Source organism: Gopherus flavomarginatus, chromosome 2 (genome assembly GCF_025201925.1).
Source record: "Gopherus flavomarginatus isolate rGopFla2 chromosome 2, rGopFla2.mat.asm, whole genome shotgun sequence".
NCBI lineage: Eukaryota > Metazoa > Chordata > Testudines > Testudinidae > Gopherus > Gopherus flavomarginatus.
This window is the reverse complement of record NC_066618.1, coordinates 285,813,254-285,837,509: the sequence shown is the minus strand read 5'-3', so window position 1 is coordinate 285,837,509 and position 24,256 is coordinate 285,813,254. Positions and strand designations below refer to the sequence as shown.

The following is a 24,256-nucleotide window of genomic DNA, read 5'->3' as shown; positions in this document are numbered from 1 at the left end:
GGGTTGACTGTGTTACAAAATGCACATGAGTAGAACGAGGATGAGCATTGTATGACATTTTTCTTTCTGGAATTTATTAGGTGTTTATTTTGAGATGTTTTATTAGTTGATTTGGGTATTAAAAAGAAATTGAGGTTATTTAAGTTTAGGAGAATTGTTTGTTCCAAAATGAGACTATGAAATAAGCCAACATATACACTGGATAAAGAACATTACTGGCTTGCATTTAGAATATATTTGTGATTTTGTAGATTTGCATATCAAGCATTTTTTTCACTACTATGATGCCCATGCATTATCCTTCTCATTTTTTAATCCTTTTTTATTTAGCAGGAGTTATGGAATGTTGGCTCAGCTGTCAAATGTGTTTTGTTTCGTTCCCAAGGACCATTATTCTCCAAAGTGATGATTTGAGTCTGGATGTAGTACTACACAATCTGCATGCAGCAGAAGTTCTCAAACAACAGTCCCTAGGTCACCATTGCTCCACAGGCATCACCCTGGTGGCCTGCAGAATTTAAATATTTTGAGAACCAAGAAGTCGGTGGCTGGGATGAGAGTTGGCCTGGGAGAAGGTCTCTCATATCTCTGGAATGAGAAACTGGAGAATCGCCATACAAAGTGAAACTTGGACTGAATAAGTTTCAGACAAGTCACTGCATATTTGTTTAGTGGAAAAAGAATAGAAAGAAATGGTCATTTCGTTGGCTGGTATTGTCCAATAACAAGACTGTCACTTGCAATAAGAATCCTTTAAATCTTTGCTATTTAGAGTCATGTCACACAAAAACAAAGGTCACAGTAATGGAAATCAAGTGAGAGAGCTGGAAGGACCTGTTTCATTTAAACTCACCTCTTGTTATAATGAACTACTGAAGCTTCAGAGGGGTAGCCATGTTAGTCTGGATCTGTAAAAGCAGCAGAGAGTTCTGTGGCACCTTATAGACTAACAGACGTTTTGGAGCATGAGCTTTCGTGGGTGAATGCATCCGACGAAGTGGGTATTCGAAAGCTCATGCTCCAAAACGTCTGTTAGTCTATAAGATGCCACAGGACTCTTTGCTGCTTTTACTGAAGCTTAGCTCTGGATCAGCCCCACATTGGTGATGAGTATATAATATAAATATGAAGCAGATCTTCCCACTTGCATCCACTATAATATGGGATTACTTGAGATTAAGTGGACAGTTTTAAACAATTAAATCTTTATGTGATATGTTTCCCAGATCACACTTGAAGTGAAAAATTAAATCTAATCACAACCATCAAGTCACTATTGACATCTCCATAATCACTGTTAACAGAGCATGTTTGGCTGAGCTATAAAATTAAGATCTGGGGTTTCATATTTTTAAGTTTTCTTATCTTTTTCATTCTGATATGATTTAGCCACACCCCATAAAAGTGAGACAGAGAAATGATGACCTAATTTCCTTAGCTTTGTGTCTTTTTCTTATATCTTTAGGCAATAAATCTTTTGAGTCCTCTGTTATTGTTTTGACTGCTTATTGAGCAGGATGTTAATCTCGAATCCAGGAGTGCTATATAGTGAATTGCTGTCCTCAGTAAAATCTTTGGAAACCTAGATCCACGCAGATAGCTCTAATTGCTCATTCACTGGCTAAAGTCCCAGCCAGCAAACAAAACCTCATGGATAATTTTATTATTAATGCATTTCAACACCACTGGTGAAACTTGGGCCTTTTTAGAGTCAATGAGAGTTTTGACATTGACTTCAATAAGGCCAGGATTTTACCCAATTTCCAATAAGACAGTGTACTGTATTACATACCTCTGATAGATTTGTGTACCTATAGAAGATACATGTTCACATCTTCTATAGATACCTACATGGGGATCAAATATTTAATAATGGGCTCTTCGATCTTGCAGAGAAAGGAGGTAACATGATTGAATGGCTGGAGGTTGAAGCTATTCAAATTCAGACTAGAAATAAGGCATACATTTTTTAACAGTGAGAATAATGAATAATGAACGGGTCGCGATGGATTTTCAATCATTGACCATTTTTAAATCACAGTTGGCTTTTTTAGGAAATGATACGCTTGAGGAATTCTTTGGGGGAAGTTCTACAGCCTGTGTTATACAGTGGGTCAGACTAGATTTATCACAATTGTGTCTTCTGGCAGTGGAAACTCTGAAACTGTGCGTGCAGACCTCTTGATTCCCACCCACAACACACTCTGGCAATGCTTATATCACTTCATTATTCTTGGACATCCATTTTTTTGTATAAACTTGCTGTTTGCAAGTTTCCTGCTTCTCTACAATGTGTTACATCAGGATCACATTCTGACTGGCAGCTTGTAATGGAATGAGTAAGAAAAAAGAAAACAAAATCAGATGTAATATTGTAGCCTAAGCATCCGATGGTGGCAACAGACGGGCAGTACCAAGTTATGAGTCTATGCTCAGGGATTTGCCTGGCTATGCTCAGAGAGGTGTGTTTCTCCTGTGATCGCCATCTTCACAGTATTTCACTAAGGGAGCCATGTGTGGTCTTTGCCTAAAGCTGAGAACTCACTGGTTGTTATGATTACAGTCGGATGTATGTGCAGAAATCCTTTTAAGAGTTATGTAATATGTAGAACATGGTGTTCCAAGCTCCTGGAAGTGAAACTGATCTCCAAGGGCAGGGTTGTTCTCACAGCTAACTCAGTCCAGAATTAGAACAACTGACATCTTTCGACCTGGCCCAGCTGAGAGCTGACAGCCTAGACAAGGGACAGGCTTAGACCTTTACAAAGCACAAAAGAACCCAAGACAAAGATCTTAGATAGGGCGACCATTGGGGTGAACTGAAGTTAACACAACACCCAGGTTATGAAGAGACACAAAAAGTCTGGAACTGTATAATAGGAGAAAGAAGGGCACAAGATGGCACCCATTTTGGCGGCAACACTCTGTCAGCGGGAATGTCTCATGGAAAGTGGATCCCAGCTCTCTCTGCTGAACAAGCGACGTATGGGTGAGAAATACCTTATCAGACAGGAAAGAGATTTATTCATACGTGTAGGCTCTAGACTGTGTTTTATATTTCTTACATCTATAAGCATATGCTTCCAATCCTTTGACTTGCTTCTATTTTTGAATCTTTGTCAATGGCTTGTGGCCCATCTGTGACTGCTAGCAACAAATATCCCCAGTGGCCAGTGATGGGGCACTTGAAGGGGAGGGCTCTGAGTTACTACAGAGAATTCTTTCCCAGGTGTCTGGCTGGCTGGTCTTGCCGACATGCTCAGGGTCCAACTGACCACCATATTTGGGGTCAGGAAGGAATTTTGCCCCAGGTCACATTGGCAGAGACCCTGGGGGGGGGTTTCACCTTCTTTTGCAGCATGGGGCACAGGTCACTTGCAGGTTTAAATTGGAGTAAATGGCGGATTCTCTGTGACTTGAAGTCTTTAAATCATGATCTGAGGACTTCAGTAATTCAGCCAGAGGTTAGAGGTCTAGTACAGGAGCGGGTGGGTGAGGTTCTGTGACCTGCAATGTGCAGCAAGTTAGACTAGATGATCACAATGTCCCCTTCTGACCTTAACATCTAGGAATCTATGAGATGAACATCTGTGTGTTTTTTCTAAAGGAACAATCAAGTGCTGTGTGAACGGAGGTGAACCTCGTGAACTGGGAGGCAGGGCTTCCATGGAGGCAGCAAATGTGTGTGCACTATGAAGTCAAGGGACTGGGCACTTGAGTGTAAAAAGTGGGGTGTGCAGACAAGTTGGGACTTGTAACCTGGGACCAGAGCATAACTCCAGGAACTAACTCTCTCCACAGATTTAGCAACAAGTTACCTCTGCTCTGCCCCAAGGAGTTACTTAGGGAGCCTAAGGTTTGGGGTGTGCAAACTGCTGGCCTGCAGAGGGAAAGGGCAGGGCTTGCCGAGACCAGAGTGAGCTGCTCGTGTTGGCAGCAGCCAGTGGCTTTGGGTGAGTTTCCCCCAGTGAGCATGGATAAGGCTCCTTCACACCATAAGAAGCGGTAGCAATTTACCCTCTACCCCTTGGTGACCCCAAAGGGACACAGATACCCAGTCAGTTTGTCTACTTTGCAGACTTCTTGGTGCTTTGGTATAAATGCTGACCTTGTACATGGCACTGCGACTAGCAGTCCATCCCGCATTAGGTTTTCTTTCATTGACTAAATGACTTTTTTAGGGTTGCAAGTAACAAATTCTGACTTTTAGCATTTTTTGTTTGTTTGTTTTTTGCAGTTTTATTGCACACTGGTCTTACATCACAAAATACAGTTTCTTTTGGCTTAAAATTATTGCTGGCAGACTACTTTGCTGTGTTTCACTTAATAACGCACTTGTATTTACACGGAATGTTGCTGTATCTATCTTAAGCTTTCATGATCGGAAAGGTAATGCAGTAATGGAAACAACTGTGCCTGTATGCCTTGACACTGTCACACAGATGTACAGTGACATGATTAGCCCATCTAAAATATAGTGTGACATTTTATTTGCTGTAAGCAACCTTGTCTTCCACTGACTGGCTCTGTGTGTCTTCAGAATTAAACACTACACCTGATTCTTCACTGGGACTGCTTTCCAGGGATTGCTCTCCATTAGCTGTTCTGCCTGAAAGCACAATATACATAGGATTAAAATAAATGCAATATTTTTTAATTGATGCAGCATTTGAACACAGTGGGCTAAGAGCAATATGCTTCACTGATATTTTAATAACAATATTTTTATGTGGATGTAAACCTCGCAGTCAGCTAATTTGCATTTAGCAGCCCCCACACAGACTGCATTGCAGAAATTACTGAGTGGTTAATGATCAAATCAATGATCAAGGTGTTAACATGCTTTAAGTAACTGTCACTGGAATGTAAACCTTACTTTGCAGTAATTCTCTGGTGCAGTCTTGACCTTCCTGTGTCAGAAGTGGAGGTTGCCTCAAGAAGATTATAAAAAGTTGGTTTTGCTCCCCGCCTCCACCCCAAGTGTAGCTTAGCTGGCATGCTCGCACATGCTTGACATTCTGGCGCACTGACACCACATGCTTGCCTCATACTAATGGAACCTGTTGTTCAAAGGATTTGTCAAACAAAACGGTGAAAACAGAAGTAGTACAACATGTTTGACTCTAACCCCGGAAATTCTCCCAGACAGTCTTGAACCACGTTTGTTCTGCTCACAAAACTAAGGGTGGTTCATTACATCTCTGCTATGGCTCCAAACTGTCTCTCAAAGCTTTAGGTGAACATTTTTGCTGCAGTCTGAGAGCCCACAAATCTACCTATTGTGCAGGAGAGAGAGGTTTCCTGTGCAGGATCGTAGCGTTAGTCAGTGGAATTGATCCTGTCATGCAGATGGAATTTGAAGCCCTTGCAACTATCCCTGGATACCCACAAACATTCCATGGCTATTGTTTGTGGTTAATTTCAAGTCAATAACACGGGCACTGGAAAAAGCCATATAGTACTTTCCATTATGCATGTCTCACTTCTGGTTTTGGTGAACCCCGTGCAAACTCATGGGAGCAATCACGAACCTGAACACAAAATATATGTGTGGGCTCACTATGAAATTCAACCCAGAAAACTCAATTTGTTGAAACACACACCATTTCAAATTCTGTCATCTGCCTGACCCCACTTGAACTGTTCCCTACATACACAGTTTGTAAACCAGTTTCAAATCAACCTTGGAAGCGTTCATACAGCTTTGGTTACAAGTCATTTACAATGAAATAGACTCAGACTCTTCTCAATATCTTGCCAATGGCAATGCTAGTAATGAAATAATCCTTTTCACTATTTATAGAAAGAGTGTCAATAAATTAACTTCAAGTAAAGATAATAAGACACATTTATTCCAAATATATGCTAACTATAAACACAATGTTCCATTGCCCAGTGCTATGGTCTGGGTCAGATAATGAAACACATATTTCAAGGTGGAGAACTTTTTATATTATTTCAGATTTATTTCATGGAAGTGAAATTACAGAGAGCAGCTCAGCTGTGTATTTGCTCAGCCATTTCTAATCCAGCTGTGAATAACTTTAAATACATGCAACTACAAAGTTTCAACTAATTCTATATGCTGGAGGCTTGATTCTAGAAGACGCTGAGCACTGACTTCAGTGGGAGATGGGAGCACCTGACAGGAGTACTCAGAGTCTTGCAGGATCAAGCTCTAGATATTGCCGAAGAAACACTGATTACTGCTAATTTGACATTTCTAGGATACACCATTTGGGGGGAGGAAGTAAAAGTAGCAAAGAAGCATGAAAAGTGTTCTACAAGCTAATTACACCCCATTTTTTGATTTATGGTTGCCTCTGGCCAACGATTTGGTCAATTCACCTCCAGTTTGGCCAGAAAAATTTTGTTCTCTTCCTCTAGACCACACGTGAAATTTGATGGAGAAATGACTCTGGTTTGAAGATTTTGGAAGGAGCGAGGCAGGCAAAATTGGATTTAGAATGGAAGCCTGGTTACAACCTTATCTATGGAGAGGTTACCCCACACTCCTACCTTCCCCACTTATCTATGCACCCAGTCACATATATGACTCTCATCACTGTTGTATTTGAACATCTCCCATTAGTTAAAATATGGTGATGTTCCATACCTGGACATCACTAGCTTTCATGTTTCACTTTCACAACACATCAGCAATGGTTGCGCACAGGGCTCTGCTATGTTTTCTCTGATCAATGTGGACAAGGATTTTTTTCTTGTAATTATTATAATAAACCTTTATTGTAGACCATATAATGGGAGACGGGGGACAATGTGCTCAATGCAGTTGTTGTTGACATAGTTTCAACTTTAGTCCCTCTTCTGCAGTCTCAAGAGAAGTTTTAAAAATAAGTTTTAAGAAAGAAATTATCCCATTACCACATCGATCAGCACAACCACATTAGCAGAGGCAATCTATGAAAACTATTTGCAAGTACAAAGGGAATTATGGTGTAGATAGGGCCATAGCATGGACAGGACTTTAAACAGGGGTTTCAAGCCCTATTAAGTGACAGAATATTATCTACTTACCAGTAGAAGCTTTGAGTGTTTTGATATAATCAGACCAGAAGGAACATTCTGCTCTTTTTAGTCCTTTATGATTTGGCAAGGAAATAGTGAATTCTTTATAGTTATCACCATTAGCATGTGACAGGAACATGGGCCACGGGGACACAGCTCCAGTTAATTTTCTTGAGAAGTTATGAGGATAGTTCGGATTTCTGAATGAAGAATTAGAAAAGATTATTAGAAAACAATGGCATAAACATCACCAATTTATAATCTGCACAGTGTATGATGGGATTGGCTGGCTCAAGAGACTGGAACTTTTCACCTCTGGGTCACTGGGTCAAATTCAAGCCTGGTTAGCAAAAATGTTAGGCACGGTCATCTGATAGTATTTGGTGATCTATGATCAATTCGTACTGGACAAAACATGCATCACATAAACACCATCAGGGCTAGCATGTTCACTGGCCACCTCAGCAGGCTTCAGACTCAAGATCATCCTCTGAAACTCTCAAAAGGGGCACAGAAAGTTGCGTTTCCAAGTGAAGACCGCACACAAGCATCTCACTAATTTTTCTCACACACAGAAATGGGCCCACCTGACTAGCGCAGAGGAATATTCACAGAGTGGTGTGAAAAAGCTTGCGCTGCTACTTCCTGTGCTTCTAGAAGAGGACTCCAGGCCAAAATTACCCTTGTGGTCCCTTCTAACCTATGGTTCTATAGTCAGATGTGGCTGCCTAAAGTTAAACTCCTAAAACTGGATTCAGTCACCGGTCGCTCCCATTTATTTGAACAGAATTTGTGCATGCTCAGCACTGCTACAAAGTCAGGCTATTTTTATGTAGGTGACTGACTATTTTATGCATTCAGGTTTGGCCACAGCCTTCTAACACTACTGGCCGAAGCCTTACACATCTATCTAGATCCTACTCCAGTGACTGGACACTACTTGAATAAGGGGAGAACTGCACCCTAAATTTGCTTTTTAATATATACCCCGACCCCACAAGATAGTAGATAGTACTTTAAGGTCACTCACTTACCCAGATTTTATGAAGTTGCCTATATACTGCATTATTTTTAAGGAAAGGCTCTTTTCTTCCAGAGTAAACTGTTCTTCATACTGTGGGTGGAATGGCAGCCCAAAAGCATACTGAACATCAGGCAAGAGCTCCAGGCCTGAACTGAAAAATACACATACGAAAAAAGTAATGACCACCTCCCATCCATTTACTTTGGGAGGTGGGCAGAATAAAATAAAATAAAATTAAACATCATATTAAATTTTTCAAATCATTAAAAAATATTAAGATAGTGTTCAACTTTTCTGAAAACAGGCCATAAATATACACAAACGAGAAAGTGAAAGCACAGAGAATTTACAACAGATTCATTCAGTAGTCTGGGGGAATGTGCTACAAGAGGGAATGGTGGAAAAAAGGAAGACAAAAATTTGCTGAATTAAGGCTGCAGTTAAAAGATGGAGGAAGGAACAAAAAACAAAACAAAAAGAAAGCACTTGGCTGTTGCTTAAACGTTCAGTCTGATTGGACCTGCTGCGTCACCAGGCATTTTCCAAAACAAAGCTCAAAGAGGGGAAACCAAAAGGAAGGGTGACATGGACTGTGGCATTAATGATGGAAGAATAAATCTCTATTTATTTCAGAGACTTGGGATGAAATCCTGGCCCTACTGAAGTCAATGGTAGTTTTGCTTTTGATTTCAGTAGAGCCAGGATTCCATCTGTTGGGTCTTTGGATTCCAATACAGTTTCTCTGTGGGGAACCTGGGGTGTAAATCTACCTTGCACTAGCCTGCCTGCTGCACAGTAACTAGACTCTGATGCCTCGCTAAACAGTTCCTTGGTGTGTTTTGATCTATTTCCTTTCAAAGCAGGGTCAAAGTGTGCTACCAGGGAACTGTTAGTGCATGGAAGCAGGGTCCACATGCGCAGCTAGCATGCATCAGGCTAGTGTGAGGTAGCTTTGCATCCCAGCGTGCCGGGTGCTGTTTGTGTAGACAAGCCTGGGGATGTTTATGCAAATTTCTTTTAAACATAGTTTTATTCTAGTTTCTCTGGTTGGGGTGAGAGGAGGAGAGTTGGTCCCTGCAGCCAGGGCCGTCCTTAGGATTTATGGGGCCCTAGGCAGTATTATTAAACTGGTGCCCCTATGCCGGATGGCAGCCCAAGCTCACAGCCTGGTGGGGGAGGGGGAGGAGGGACTTGACAGCAAAGGATAATGAGATGCCCAGCCTGCCTCATGGTGGCGGAGATCCCCGCAGAGACTTCGGCCACATCCAGACTACCCGCTGTATCGGCGGGTTAAAATCGATTGCTCGGGGATCGATATATCGCGTCTAATCTAGACGCGATATATCGATCCCCGAGCGCGCTTATATCGATTCCGGAACTCCATCAACCCCAACAGAGTTCCGGAATCAACACGGAGAGCCGCGAACATCGATCCTGCGTGGTGTGGACGGGTGAGTAATCCGATCTTAGATATTCGACTTCAGCTACGTTATTCACGTAGCTGAAGTTGCGTATCTAAGATCAATTTCCCCCCCCTAGTGTGGACCAGCCCTTCCATGCACTCTCCCTCATGCAGAATGGACATGAAGAAAGTACCTAATTAAAAGCACTAAAATTTGGGAATAAAAAATGTCAGTCACAGGTTTTTTGATATGCCCTGAAGTTTGTCAGAGATTTATTTGCAAAAACTTCATAGTAAGGGTGAGTCAGCTGTCCTGCTGAATACAACATTACATATAATGGAATACATGATGCAGCTCTTCTCTGTTTTACATTTTCTTCATCAGTATTTCTAAGCTGAATTTATATTTTAAATGTACTCAAATCTTAAGCCAGCATTCCAGATTACTACATATTTAACTCACTGAAACAAAGACATTCTTTTAAATTAATCAGAGAGATTTAGTGTGTTCATAACAATGTTCATTGCTTTTAGAAAAAGGGAACAGTAATTTACTTTGTGTGATCTCCATAACAAGAGACATGGTTATGAAATTTCACCAACTTTAAAAAAATGTTTCCAAAGATTTTAGGTATAACAAGGATTTTGTCTTACTAAGGTACTGATTTTGCTGGCGGGTTCTTTTAAAACTAGTTTGTCGGATAGTCAGAAGTAAAGAAAGGGAACTCTTTGTTCAGCTATCTGGAAGGGAAGGACTGTTGTCCCTTTAAGGGCTCTCTTCAGTGGGGAGTGGAGGGAGAGGTGGTGAAGGGATGGACAGAAAGGACAGGAAGACTTGGAAGCACTTTTTTTTTTTAACTATAGTAATTAAAATGTGTATTTTAGATAAGGGAGGTCTTTTGAAGGATTTATTTAAAAAACTATGTGTGAAGATCCACACATTTAAGGCTAAAGATGATTGTGCATCTAAAACTCTATGCAAGCATTTTTTAGAAATGTGATTTTATAATCTTCACCAGCTCACTAATGAAATATTTTTAAAGCAAATTTTAAACTAAGGTCCTGTAGACTGACATGTTCTGTGTAAATATTACATTAATGCACAACTGTTTTTGTCAGTAAAGTCAGAAACTGACAGTATAAAAATTTATTTGGGCATAAGCTTTCGTGGACATCTGATGAAATGGGTTCTAGTCCACAAAAGCTTATGCCCAAATAATTTGTTAGTCTTTGAGGTGACACAAGGACTCGTCCTTGTTTTTGCTGATACAGACTAACAGGACTACCACTCTGAAACCTGTCAGTATATACCTTGGGGTTGGCAAATGCCTGTTAAATGGCTTTATTACCCCTTGAATGTCTCTTTAACAGTTTCAATGTTGTGCTAATAGGTCTGGCAGGCTGGAGGTTTTTTCACTTTTAACTACTAGATTCCCTCCCAAGGAAGACTCACCAGGCTAGAGCAGCCATCTGTGGGAGCCTGGAGGAAAGGTCAAAACAGGGATAGGAAAACAAGAGGGTGGACACTAAGACCCAGTGGTGCCCCAAATTTTCAGGAGCCCTACGCAGCTGCCTATGTTGCCTATGCCTAAGGACGGCCCTGCCTGCAGCCAAGTTCTCCTTAAATTCTGAATGGTAGCCTAGAAAACATGCTGTAGATACCGCTGTCGGTCAGAGTAGGCATCTGCAACTTTCTTTCCTGCAGTAGATTGATTCCTGCATGCAACATGGAGTGTTCCAGCAGCGACAGAACTCTGGGCAGGCAGGATGATGCCAGACTTCCAGGACCTAATAGTTTGGGATATGTACTAGTATACCAGGAGACCAACCAAAATAGGTTGCTCAGCAGAAGTAATCTTCTAGTAAAGCTGTAACAGAATTGTGCTCAACACAGAACTGTAGGTCACAAATCAGAGATGTCCTTTTTCATACCCCTTACTCTGTCTTGGTTAAATATTGATAACATCAAGGCAGTCTGCAGCAATGGATTTTGGAGCAAGTCTGTGATGAATAAAACCTAGAGCCACTCAGCAAGATTCTATCTGTGAGTGGCTGCACACAGTTGCTATCAAAAGCAGTAGCTGAGGACACAACTGAAACTACTTTATTTATGGACATAAAGTGCTGCAGCATTGATAAGTCCCAGATGCTGCCTCCCCTGGAACAAGGCTTGCATTTCAAACCACCCTAGGCAGGCAGACTGAATGGAAGATCACTCTCTTGTATGCCAGGGTCAGAGGGAAGGTGGTGCTACTCTGTCTCCAAATTCTCTATTTCAAAAAACATCCACCCATCCTACTAAATGAATCCTACTAAATGAAACACATCTTTGCTCTTATTTTCCTTAGTCCTATCATAAAACCTCAGTAATACTTAGCATCTGGAAACGGAATTATTTACAGATTTTTCACTAAAAAAGTAGGCCTGACACTAGATTAAAGCATATTTTTCTTCTCCAAATGTTTATAAAGGATTAAGCACGATTAGAGTTTAATAATTCTGCTTTAAGAATAACTTGTTTGGCCTTCTACATTTTATAGCAATGTTTGGCATTAGTGCTGTGGCCAAAGTAGTAGGTACTTAAAGGAGCCATTATGTTTAAGAAAAAGAGTATTTGGAATATAATGGCTTCCATCAAATCAGTGATGAGGTAGTTAAAGGGCAAATTCATCCATTTAATGGAGTTACTCCAGGGATGAAATTGTCTCTCAACAGAAAACAGGCAGGTTGTTACCCCAGGCCTCTCACACAATGAGATGATGTTCTCTGCACTAGTTAGTTATAGATACGGAGTTAGAGCACAGTTTAAGAGCTTGCTAAACATACTTCTATGAACATAGCTACCGGTAAGTAGGATTTTGTTTATTGTTCTTGTCTGACAGTACTGCTCTTTGGTCAGTGGGTGTCAGCACTAAGAGGTCAGGGACGAAAAGACAAGGTTGAAGGGGAGAGAGGGAGGAAGTGTGAGCGTGTCCCCCAGATGACCAGGCAGCAAATATGTGGGAAGCTTTTCTCTCCTATGGGCAAAAATCTTCCCCAAGGGTTTATATTGCCACTCATCACCACTGTATCTGAGTGCAAAGCAGTAGAGACAGGGCCGCCCAGAGGGGGGAGGCAAGTGGGGCAATTTGCCCCAGGCCCTGAGCCCCGCAGGGGCCCTGTGAGCCCTGGCTCGGCAGCAGTCCAGGTCTTCGGCAGCGGAGGGCCCTTCAGTGCTGCCAAAGATGCGGAGTGACTGAAGGGTCCCCCGCCACCGAAATGCCCCACGAGCTCTGGTCTGGCGGCGGTCCAGGTCTTCGGTAGCAGGGGACCCTTCAGTGCTGCCAAAGACACAGAGTGACTGAAGGGCCCCCCGCCGCCAAAATGCCACCAAAGACCCAGACCGCCAGGTGAGCACAAGTGCTGCAGCTCCCCTGCTCTGCCCCAGGCCCCCTGAATCCTCTGGGCGGCCCTGCCTAGAGATTGCTAGGAGCACTAGAGTGCTAAGAGATCGTGAATGACCTGGGGTCCAGCAGGAGCTCTGAACAGACAGGAGATCAGCAGCTAAGAGAAGCACCTGAAGCAGCCACTGATTCCCTTTGCAGTACAAGGGAAGCAGGAAGCAGAGTGTCTAACTACCTGTCTATAGTTTCCCTGTAATTAATTCATTAGTTCTTCCAAGGAGTATTTCTTTGCTGTCACTTCCCTTGCAACACTCCCCATTTTGCAGAGGGCTCCCCACATTAGCTCTTAACTGGCCTGCTTCCATCCTGATTCTAAGTGGGGAGGTTCAGAGCCCAGTGGGGGGTGATTTGGCGGGTGTCTTTAAGAAGAACACATCATAAAGACCAACAGCAAATGGGACTTTTAAATAATATGTTTTTAGGTGCAGACATTCAAATTAAAATATATCCCCCTCCAGACTGTTGTTCATAAAACAGCACCATCTAAAGAAACCTCTTTTAAAGCAATACACCAGTTATATTAACAAACCTCTGCTGAAGAGAGTTAATTGTAATGATATATGTAATGAGTGAAATCTTAGCTCTACTGAAGTCATGGGAGCTTTGCCACTGGGTTCAACGGGGGCCAGGATTTTACCCAATAATATTACTATGTACAGAACTTTTTCAGTCAAGGATCTCAAAGCATTTTCCAAACATTAATTGACTCAGCGTGATACCTCTCTTATGAGATAGAGTATCTGCTTCACAGATTGCTAAACTAAGCCACAGAGAAGCTAAGGACTGTATTGCACTATCACACTCATTACCCAAAAGAGCAAGGTTCAGAACAATATAGCTAGGGAAGCAGGGGACTTTTATTGCCTATAAGTTACTTAATGCCATATCAGGAAACCTGGGTCAAGCTCTTCGTACGGATTTCAGTGGGAGAACTCCCAGAGTAGGGCACTACTCAATATTCATAAAGCCAGGTGGCACAATCTGGAGTTAAGAGACTTCCCCAAGGTCAACCAGTAATTCGGTGGCAGAGTCAGGTGTATAATTCAGAAGTAGAACTGGTTGGGGATTTTTCAGTGAAATATAATTTTCCTCTGAAAATACCCACTGACTCTAAATGTATTGGCTTTGGCAAAACTGTCCTTGAATCCAGAATGGAATTTCTGAAAAGAGAAAGTGAGCGAGCCCCAGAATAGCCTTGGGCAGGGACTTGAAGCTAAATCTCTCACAGCACAGGTGAGCATATTAATCACTGCATTAGTGCGCATTCAGGGATGGGGATCTCAGTCTCTTGCAAATGCTGAAAAGTCTAGTTTTCATTCTCATGTGTGGAACAAAAACAAATGTCAAAACTTCAGAATTATTCATGAAGTAGAATTCTTGTTTTCTGTCCAGCTCTACTCAGGACACACAATTAGAACAGGAGTATGAGATGCGACAGAACACAATAGTTTCTTTGAGCAGGATCTTAGCTACACATACAAATGTTGTTGCCCATTCAAATTCTGACTCATTCTGTAGTATTTCCCCTTAGCTGATATGCAGATAATTCTGAACTTTAACCATGTCCTGTATCTAGTTCATTATTTCACCCTAGAAAATCATTTTTGGATTGTACAGTGGTTTGAATTTTAGATGAATGATGGACTCTGAAATGGAACCCTTCTCTTTTGTTACTCTCCATTAAATGTTTCTTAACCCCATTATCTAACAATTTGAGCTAAATTACAGCTATCTGAGTCACATATTCTTCTACTTTTCAGTTGGTTTTGTGAATTTTTTTTGGTTTCTTTAAAAAAAAAACTCCATCAGACAAAGATATAATCCAACATAAATCAATGTTGCAATTCAAAGGCAATAAATTGTAAACTATTTTGCAATCATTCTAAAGTTGAAAATAACAAGATAACCATAATTCTTTAGTGAGAACTACTGACAAAGCAGGGAAATAACTTAGTCAAACTAAATCTAGGTCATTAGCAAACTCACCAAAGGGATGCTTATTTGCAAAATGTCTTTTTGACTGCATTGAACAACGATGATTAATATTGTCCTCCTTGAAATGCAGAGATAACTATTAACAGAATAGACTTAAAGTAATCTAAGCTATATGACTTATAACAGGAAAGACACGTCTAGCCAAGTTTCCATTCCATTTTGCATTGCTAAATTCTTATTGATAACTACACAACGGGAACAAATACATGGGGATTTAAACCGAGGGCAAGGTTGGGGAGTGCCGTAGCTCAGATAACGTGTGGATGGAATTTAGTTAATATCCTCTCCCCAAAATTCATTCCATCTTAATCCGTACGAAGAGCTTGACCCAGGTTTCCTGATATGGCATTAAGTAACTTATAGGCAATAAAAGTCCCCTACTTCCCTAGCTATATTGTTTTGAACCTTGCTCTTTTGGGTAATGTGTGAGATAGGACCTGGGGGGTGGGAAATGCAAAGCAATAAGAGAGTCCGAAGAGACAAACAAGGAGGCAAACAAGAAACAGCAGCTGATTTGGAGAAGCTTAGGGTACGTCTATACTACCTGCCAGATCGGCAGGTAGTAATCAATCTATCGGGGACAGATGTATCGTGTCTCGTCTAGACGTGATAAATCAATCCATGAATTGATGCCCATACTCCACCTTGGCAGGAGGAGTAAGTAGCTTCGATGGGGGAGCCGCAGCAGTGGATTAGCCACCGTGAGGACGGCCAGGTAAGTCAAACTAAGATACTTTGACTTCAGCTACGCGAATACCGTAGCTGAAGTTGCGTATCTTAGATCGATCCCACCCCGTCCCCCAGTGTAGACCAGCCTTTAGACTTGGTATGATCTTCAACCCTGCCTTGGTTTTGGATGCAGACATTGAACAAAATCCTGCAATGTCGTGTGGTATCAAGCCAGACCTATGCACATCCCAGTGGGCAGTGCCACCATGACAACTACTAAAAGAGGTGATGGATTGTTAGGGCTGGCCTCTCTTGGAAAATTACATCAACCCAGCTATGTCAGTCAAGGGTGGGAAAAATTCACACCCTTGAGCCACATAGTTAAGCCAACCTAACCCCCAGCGCAGACAGCACTAGGTGGATGGAAGAATTCTTTGGGGAGATGGATTAACTACAGTGATGGGAGAACCTCTCTGGTCACTGGGGGGCATATCTACACTGAAGCCTTACAGTAGTGTTGCTGCAGCAGTAGAGCTGTGCCACTGTGTGATCTAAGCAGGGCCGGCTCCAGGCACCAGCGCAGCAAGCAAGTGTTTGGGGTGGCACGTTCAGCTCTTCGGTGGTGGGTCCCTCTCGGAGGTGGCAGTAGAAGTGCCAACCGTGGCTTCCTCTCCCTCCCCGCCCACCGCCACCACTGGGGGCAGCAAGAACGCTGGAGCCGGGCCTGGGTCTAAGTGTAGATAGAGCATTAGCCTCAGCGGATTTAACTGCCAGCCTGGGAATCTCAGCATAAAGCTAGGTTCTTTTCTCCTCTTGTATCATCACCAGTAACAAATGTTCTGCAGGCCAAATTATTCCCTCCGTGACGTGTGCAGACTCACTCCCGTCAGCTGATTTACATAGGTGCAACTGGACCTCTAACTGGAATGCAGTAAACAACCCTGTTGATGCACAAGAAAAAATAGAACCCTGCACAGTTTCTTGGCTGTGGGGAGGCTAACAGGAGTAAAGCAATGTACTAAGACTTATACTAGTCATCGAAGTCATCAGATGTAGATCTGGAGAGTAAAAAAATATCATTTTTACATAGTCCTTTGAAACAGAAGAATGGAATTTTAAGTGACTTTGCCCCAGGCTACAGAGTGAGTCAGTGTCAAGGCTGAGACCAGAATTCAGAGTTCCTGGTTTCCAGCTTTCTGCCCAAGGCACTAGATTCTGATTGCCACTTAGCAGTAGCCATAACAAGCCTATGCGATTAGAAAAGAAATCGCAGGTTATTTATGGTTAGAAGGTAACATTTTCAGACCGATTTGACAGAACAACATGGGTGAAATCCGGGCCTCGATGAGATCAACAACAAAACCTCAAGTGACTTTAATGGAGCCAGATGTATAGCTGAAGACTCTGATTCCAAATTTCATTTGTACATAATGGATCACACATTTGCACAATCCTTTGACCCCTTTGAAAATCAGATCAAATGGTACAAATCCAGAATTCTTTTCTCAAGAATTATCGGAAATGATGAATTCACTTCTTTGTACAGACATCTAAATTCCCTTTGAATGAATACTGACAGATTTACAGAGAAAGAATCAGTGTCTGATGATGACCCCGGCAGCACCAATCTAAACCAATCTTATAGAAAAGGAGCAATCTCCCAGCAATTTAAGCATTTTGCTTGTATTTCTATGTTCATCCTTATGACTAACAAAAAAATAAAACCAAACCACCTAGTGAAGAAGATCCTATTTGGCTGCAGACAAAGAAGAAAAGAAATAGCTAGACAAATATAGCATCATAATGGGCCAAATTATTCCCAGGTGCGTCCTCATAACCTCCAGAGATACATTTGGCTCCTTGCGTCTCCACATATTACATAATCCTTTCAGATAAGTGGCAGAATATATAAAAGAGAAAAACATTTCTCTTGGTTTCTTTAAGGAAAATTGGAACATATGGAGAAAACTTATAGGAATGACAATTCCTACTGGCATAAAACGGTCACCTTCATACTAAACAGGCCCAAGTGGATACATTTGAGTTGCAAGAATATCCTGACCTTTCTTGGGTATCTTTATATGATTCAATGACTGTATACTATTTACTCCTAATATATAAAGTTTTCAACTGTACATTAGGGATGTACAAATTGAATCAAACAGATGTCAGCTAATGGGAACAGTGGCCAAAGTTAAGAATGTGAATGTTTATGTTATTAGATTTTAATGCCAGAAGAGGCCATTGTGATCATCTAGTCCAGGGGTGGGCAAACTTTTTGGCCCGAGGACCACATCTGGGTGGGGAAACTGTTGGCAGGGCCATGAATGAAGAGTTGAGGCAGGGCGTTGGGGTGCTTGAGGGAGTGTGGGGTGTGGGAGGGGGTGTGGTGTGCAGGAAGGGGCTCAGGGTAAGGGGTTGGGGCAGAGGAGGGATGGGGGTATAAAAAAGAGCTCAGGGAAGGGGGTTGAGGTGCAGGACGGATAAGGGATGGGGTTGGGGTGCAGGCAGGGGGCTCAGGGCTGGGAGTTGGGGTGCAGGAGGAGTGGGGGGTGTGGCAAGGGATTGGGGTGCAGGTAAGGGGCTCAGGGCAGGGATCCTGCCCTGGCCCCAGCCCACACTGCTCCAGGAAGCAGCCTGCATCAAATGGTATACGTTCCTGCGGCCCCTGGGGGAGGGGGGCAGAGAGCTCCAAGCGCTGCTCTCGCCTGTGGGTTCCACATCCAAAGCTCCCATTGGCCAAGATTCCTAGGGGCCATAGCGACGTGGTGCCAGCCGCTTCCCAGAGCGGCGCAGGGCCTGCGGTGCAACAGGGGTGGCAATCCCGTGGGCCAGATCCAAAGCCCTGAGGGGCCGGATCCAGCCCACAGGCTGTAGTTTGCCCACCCCAATCTAGTCTGAACTGCTGCATAACAGAGGCCATGGAATTTTATCCAGTAATTCCTGCATTAAACCCAGTCCAACATGGTTCAGCTAGAGAATGTATTTAGAAAGACATCCATTCAGGTCAAGCATGCTCCTGGCAACTGACACAGACTTTGAGGGCCGGAGCGCCAATAAAGGGCTGGGAAGGTGGATGCATTTTATGCAATCCAAAATGCGGATTCCAAATGCCAAATTGCACTTATGGAAACTGAATGCTTGAAAACTTGGCCCTTTGGTTGATGTGTGTAGTTTCAAATGATACTTTTGCATTTTTTGGTCCCCCAAGACTTCTAGCTTGTCGCTGCTGTGACACTAGACTGCTGCTGATGTCTTCCCTGTCCATCAGTATGGCCCTATCAATTAATGGCTGTGAAAAATGCATCACAGACTGTGAAATCTGGTCTCCCCCATGAAATCTGGCTCTTGGGGTGTGGGGGGGGAGGGTTGTGGGATTACAACCTTTACTTCTGTGCTGATGTTACCTTCTAAGCTGGGCAGCTGCAGAGTGGTGACTGCTGGCCAGGAGCCCACCTCTGAAGGCAGTGCCATCGCCAGCAGCAGTGCAGAAGTCAGGGTGGCATGGCATGGTATTGCCACCCTGACTTCTGCACCACTGTCAGCAGCAGCTTGCTGGAGCCAGTGGAGATTCCCAGAGGTGGGACCGTGGAGCCTGGCACACAGTAGGAGCCCTCGGCCGGGGTGCCTCAGCCCTGCCCATCCCCGGCTCCAGGTCTAGCTCTTGTGGGGTTAAAGGTTGTTAAAGGGGCAAAAGGGGCCTTGGGCTGGCTGCTTGTATGTGTCAGGGGACCCCAGCACCACCCTTATCACAGCACCATGGGTGGTTGCCCACCAAAAAGGCTGGCCCTGCCCCCAAAAAAGCGATAACTCCCCTGTACCATGCCACCCTCACTTCTGTGCTGCTGCTGGCAGCGATGCTGCCTTCAGAGCTGGGCTCCCAGTCATCGGCCATAGAGCTTCCTGTGGCCAGGGGAGGTTCCCAGAGGTGGGTCTGACACAGTCCCAGGAGTGGCCCATGCAGGGAAAGAGGAAGTCCTGTCCCTCCCTAGCCCGGCTGGGATTAGCAGCTGGATCTGCTGAGTAATGAGGCCCCCAAATCTGAACATGACCACTCTAAAGGAAGCAGCAAAGAGTCCTGTGGCACCTTATAGACTAACAGACGTTTTGGAGCATGAGCTTTTGTGGGTGAATACCCACTTCGTCAGATGCAAGTGGGTATTCACCCACGAAAGCTCATGCTCCAAAACGTCTGTTAGTCTATAAGGTGCCACAGGATTCTTTGCTGCTTTTACAGATCCAGACTAACACGGTTACCCCTCTGATACTCTAAAGGAAGAAATTTTAGAAAAAAGATTATATTTGGACCAGTAGGCTGGATATCAGAGAATCAGCAAAGGGACTTGAGGAGACGTGACATGATTAGATACGTGGGAAAGGAAGATTATTTTAGCGAAAGCATATGGGATGGATAGAAGAGAAGTGAGGTTTGAGCAGAGTAGATTATAATAGTCCAAGGGGAAGAAAACCAAGTTTTAGCAGAAGCGGTGGAGAGAAAGTAGCAGATTTTAGAGGGAAAAATGACAAGACCTTAGCAAGTGTAAATGTATACTCTGATTACTGATCCTGATTGGCTCAGAACTCCACACATCTTCCAGCATTTGTTACCACGTCTCCCTGCCCACCATCTTAATCCACTTGTTTGTCTCATCCATATGTTAGGCCTTGTCTTGTAGATACGTAAATTCTTAGAAGCAATTTCCTTGCACAGTGCCTAACACAATGGGACTCAACGTGGTAGGCTGCAGAGTGCACCTGAATAATAATAGTTAGGCTGAGGTTCTCTGGGCCTGTTATGCAGGTCAGATTAGATCATTATAATGGCCCCATCTGGGATCATTAATTAATGAAATACATTTCTTGAAGTATAAATATAGAATGTCTGTTTTTATTCTGCCATATTATTGGTAAGTTTTACAGCCAACATTTGTATTATTGTTATTAATCAGAAACCCAATATACTTCATAATTGAGTAGATTTACATCCACACTGAATCTGAATGAAGAACTCTTCACACCCCTTTTATTTATGGGTATCCTATCTCCTGCTACTGAAATGCAGCCAACCGTGAGTACGTGGCAGCTGCTCAGCAGCACACAGCAACAGTACAGAAGTGAAGATTACAGCACCCCAACTAAAGTTACAGAAAGTAAGCAGAATGCAACTACTGATACAGGAATTTGGGCAGGACATCAAGGTTAATAACAATTACTCTTGCAAGAACTATTATGGAATTTTTACTAACTGTGTGATAGCTCCTCACTTAGCATAAATCAACGTAGCTCCACTGAATTTACTGAAATTACATCGATTAACAGCAGCTCATTATCTGGCCTTTTAAGTGAGAAGGACCTTGATTTTTATACATCATCTAAAAAACAGCACCTCCGGCTGCACAGTGGGCCTGAAAACCATGTTGGGGCTTTGCTATAGTAATAATTCAGTCAGAGCAGTGCCACTTAATGAATCATTAACAAGCCAGATCACATCTGGGGTTATACAGAAACGGCCTAAAGGAGGGGTCAGCAACCTTTCAGAAGTGCTGTGCCGAGTCTTCATTTATTCACTCTGATTTATGGTTTCGCATTCCGGTAATACATTTTAACGTTTTTAGAAGGTCTCTTTCTATAAGTCTATAATATATAACTAAACAATTGTTGTATGTAAAGTAAATAAGGTTTTTAAAATGCTTAAGAAGCTTCATTTAAAATTAAATTAAAATGCAGAGCCCCCCGGACCGGTGGTCAGGACCTGGGCAGTGTGAGTGCCACTGAAAATCAGCTTGTGTATCACCTTCGGCACTCGTGCCATAGGTTGCCTACCCCTGGCCTAAAGGGTTAATGAATAGCTTCTTTGTCGTTATCGGTCCAAACAAACAGAATCATTGCGGTCAAGTGTACTTATCCTGTCGCCGTTTTCCTGTAACTAAAACTATATCCTGAATTTCTACACTGTAAAAACAACCAGTGCTGAGCAGCCACATTCTTGCTGCATTGTTTAGAACCAATGTTTACTTTAAGGCTTTCTGTCTTCTGCAGAGGGTAAAAAAAATTACATCTGTGTTATACGTTTTTGCTGCAGATCATTAATGCAGGAGTTGGCTATGCATTATTTTCCTTACTCAAATAGAAACTGAAGACTAAAACAGACAGACAGAGTGTCACGCCAAGCTGAGAGAATTTTACCATATGGATAGTGATATTAGTTCACCCACTGCAAGTTCCACTTCGTTATTTGTGAACCCTCAGTTAATGGTTTCCTGTAATTCTGCACATATATAATAAACAGATGTGTCGACTGTTCTTTCCATCTATATCCATGTGTTTGTGTATGTATAAAATAACATAGCACACACTATGTGTGCATAGATACATATCAACAACATTCTAATGCAAGACAAAGTTCTCTTTTTACCATCATCTCTATATTTTAATGCTTCTAGCCTTCTGCAGTTATTTATTAGTTAACTATAAAAAGTTTTGGGAGCCCAAATGACTTACAGTGGACCAGGTAGTACCTTTTATTGGACCAATAAAAGATCTTATCTCATCTACCTTGTCTCTCTAATATCCTGGGACTGACATGGATATAACTACACTGCATGTTACGGTGGCTGACACACAGAACTTGCAACATGTTAGACTGTGTGATATATGCACAAGGTATGTGTAAAGTATCAAGGCAGATGTTGCAGGACACTTGAGTTTTGAGTCCATGGTAGAGTAGGAACTAGAAGACATGCAGGGATCATGGTATTGTGCAACAGCCTGTTTGGGAACAGCCATCTTCACAGTACGATGATTACTGCTATCGATGGAACTTGGGTACTTATACGGTCCCCAGTACTGTCAGACCTGATCACATGACAATGTTTAATATATTTAACCTTACAACACCTCTGTGAGGTAGGGAAGTGCTATTGTCTATATTTTACAGATGGAGAACTGAACTGCGACACAAGGAGGCTAAGTGACTCTGCCCAACGTCACACACGAAGTCTATAGTAGAGCAGGGAATCAGACCTGCCTCTCTCAAGTCCCAGAGGAGCTCCTAACCACTGGGCCCTTCTTCCTCTCCTTCATGCGAAATTATTACAGCTTGTACAAAACACTCTGCAAGTTAATAAAGTTGAGTCATGTCATATGCAGCTTCCCTGTCTCAAACATTTCCATATACTAGAGATAGGCTCAAGATGTAAAAACTGGACAAAGGGGCAAATCTGAACTTCTCATGGCTTGAAATAAAGCTGGGGAAATAGTGAAAAATATACCTGTAAAAATGTATTCAGAGATTTATGGAAAAATTTCCAATTACCTGGGAAATCTATACAGGTAGCTAAATTATGAGAAACGGTGTTTATGAATAGTGTATTCAAATGAATATTCTAAAATGTGTCATCTGAATTACTCAGATTCAATCATTCAACTGGCTCTAGTTTGAGGGGGTCCTTTTGGACACATCTCTATCATACACAAGGATTTTGTATCTTACTACCTTAAGATTACAGGGTTTTTCTCGTGTTATTGACTTGAAAGCACTCTGTGATGAGTCTATTCCATGCAAAGTCACACAAAGCAATGGACTCATCGGCATGGTTTGCTTGGTGTGTAATGGAGCTCTCAGACAGTGTGCTGGAGCATGTACTGGAGTGATTTTCACCTGCCAGAAATGAGATGAAGAATTCGGAGAAGCTCAATTAGAACAAACGACTTACGTGGCCCAGGTAATATTTTTTATTGTTCCTCACTCACCTTGTCTCTCTAATATCCTGGACTGACATGGATACAACTATACTGCATGTTACAGTGGCCCATACACACACAACTTGCAGTATGTTAGACTGTGTGATATACCCCCAGATTTGTGCGCAGTATGGAGCTGTGCACTGAATAAGACTGGGGTCCTATGGAAAAGATGGTGTGTGATCATGTGTAAGTACAAGGGGATCAAATTAAGGTTGCACAGGCAACCTGCATTCTGGTATTTCCTAACTTTTAAGGGCTTGACTCTGAAACCTAAATAAAGCTCTTTTAACATCATTTTTGTTTGTTTTTATAAATCAAAAGCATGTGTAAAGATGTGCCTGGACCATGACGTTTAGCTCCAACCTGAACCTGACACTTGGAAGATTCAGATCTAACATTCCAGTTTGGGCCCAGTTCTCATTACAAGTGACTTAACTCCAAGCTGCCCAGAGAGTCTGAGATTCTAACTGAGGAGTTCCTTGCTCCCTGTCTTGTGTTTTCACCACTAGACTACACTTTTCTACCTCCCTAGTGTCAGGCACGAACTTTTTTGCAAGTGGCTGTGGGAAAGTGAACTAATAATCTTTGTTGCAACTAATTTTCTTCTATGACCAGTTCTGAACTGACCAAAAGGGCGGCACAAAGAATGTAATACGTTCAGCTGGAAAGCATGAAACAAGACTGAAAGAACTGGTTTAGATCCTGGCTGGCTAATATATAAATATTTGAAAAATGTGTACTCAAGCCAGGAAAAGCCATATAAACTCTAACAGATATGGGGAGCTGGAGAAGTAGTAAATCTTGCAAATACAAACAAGATCTCTAATGGGACAAGATGAGGTGGAAAGTTTGCTGAATCCTCCTCAATTTCTGTGGTTCTAAAACACTTCCTATGGGATCCACAAGCACTATCACATCTATCCCACAATTATTTGCTAGTATAGCCAA

The 24,256-nt window shown here is 42.5% G+C and overlaps 1 protein-coding gene across 2 annotated transcripts in view; it reads right to left on the bottom strand.

Annotated features, from left to right (window-relative positions):
• Nucleotides 1-4,218: 4,218 nt before the first annotated feature.
• Nucleotides 4,219-24,256, bottom strand: part of TG (thyroglobulin) — a 213,418-nt gene continuing 193,380 nt past the window's right edge. For both annotated transcript variants that reach the window (XM_050940484.1, XM_050940485.1), the window contains exons 46-48: nucleotides 8,064-8,204; nucleotides 7,039-7,229; nucleotides 4,219-4,609 (exon numbers count right to left, since the gene is read on the bottom strand). In XM_050940484.1, the coding sequence (XP_050796441.1) occupies nucleotides 4,488-4,609; nucleotides 7,039-7,229; nucleotides 8,064-8,204 (454 nt within the window). In that variant the 3' untranslated portion in view covers nucleotides 4,219-4,487. The remainder of the gene's footprint in view (nucleotides 4,610-7,038; nucleotides 7,230-8,063; nucleotides 8,205-24,256) is intronic.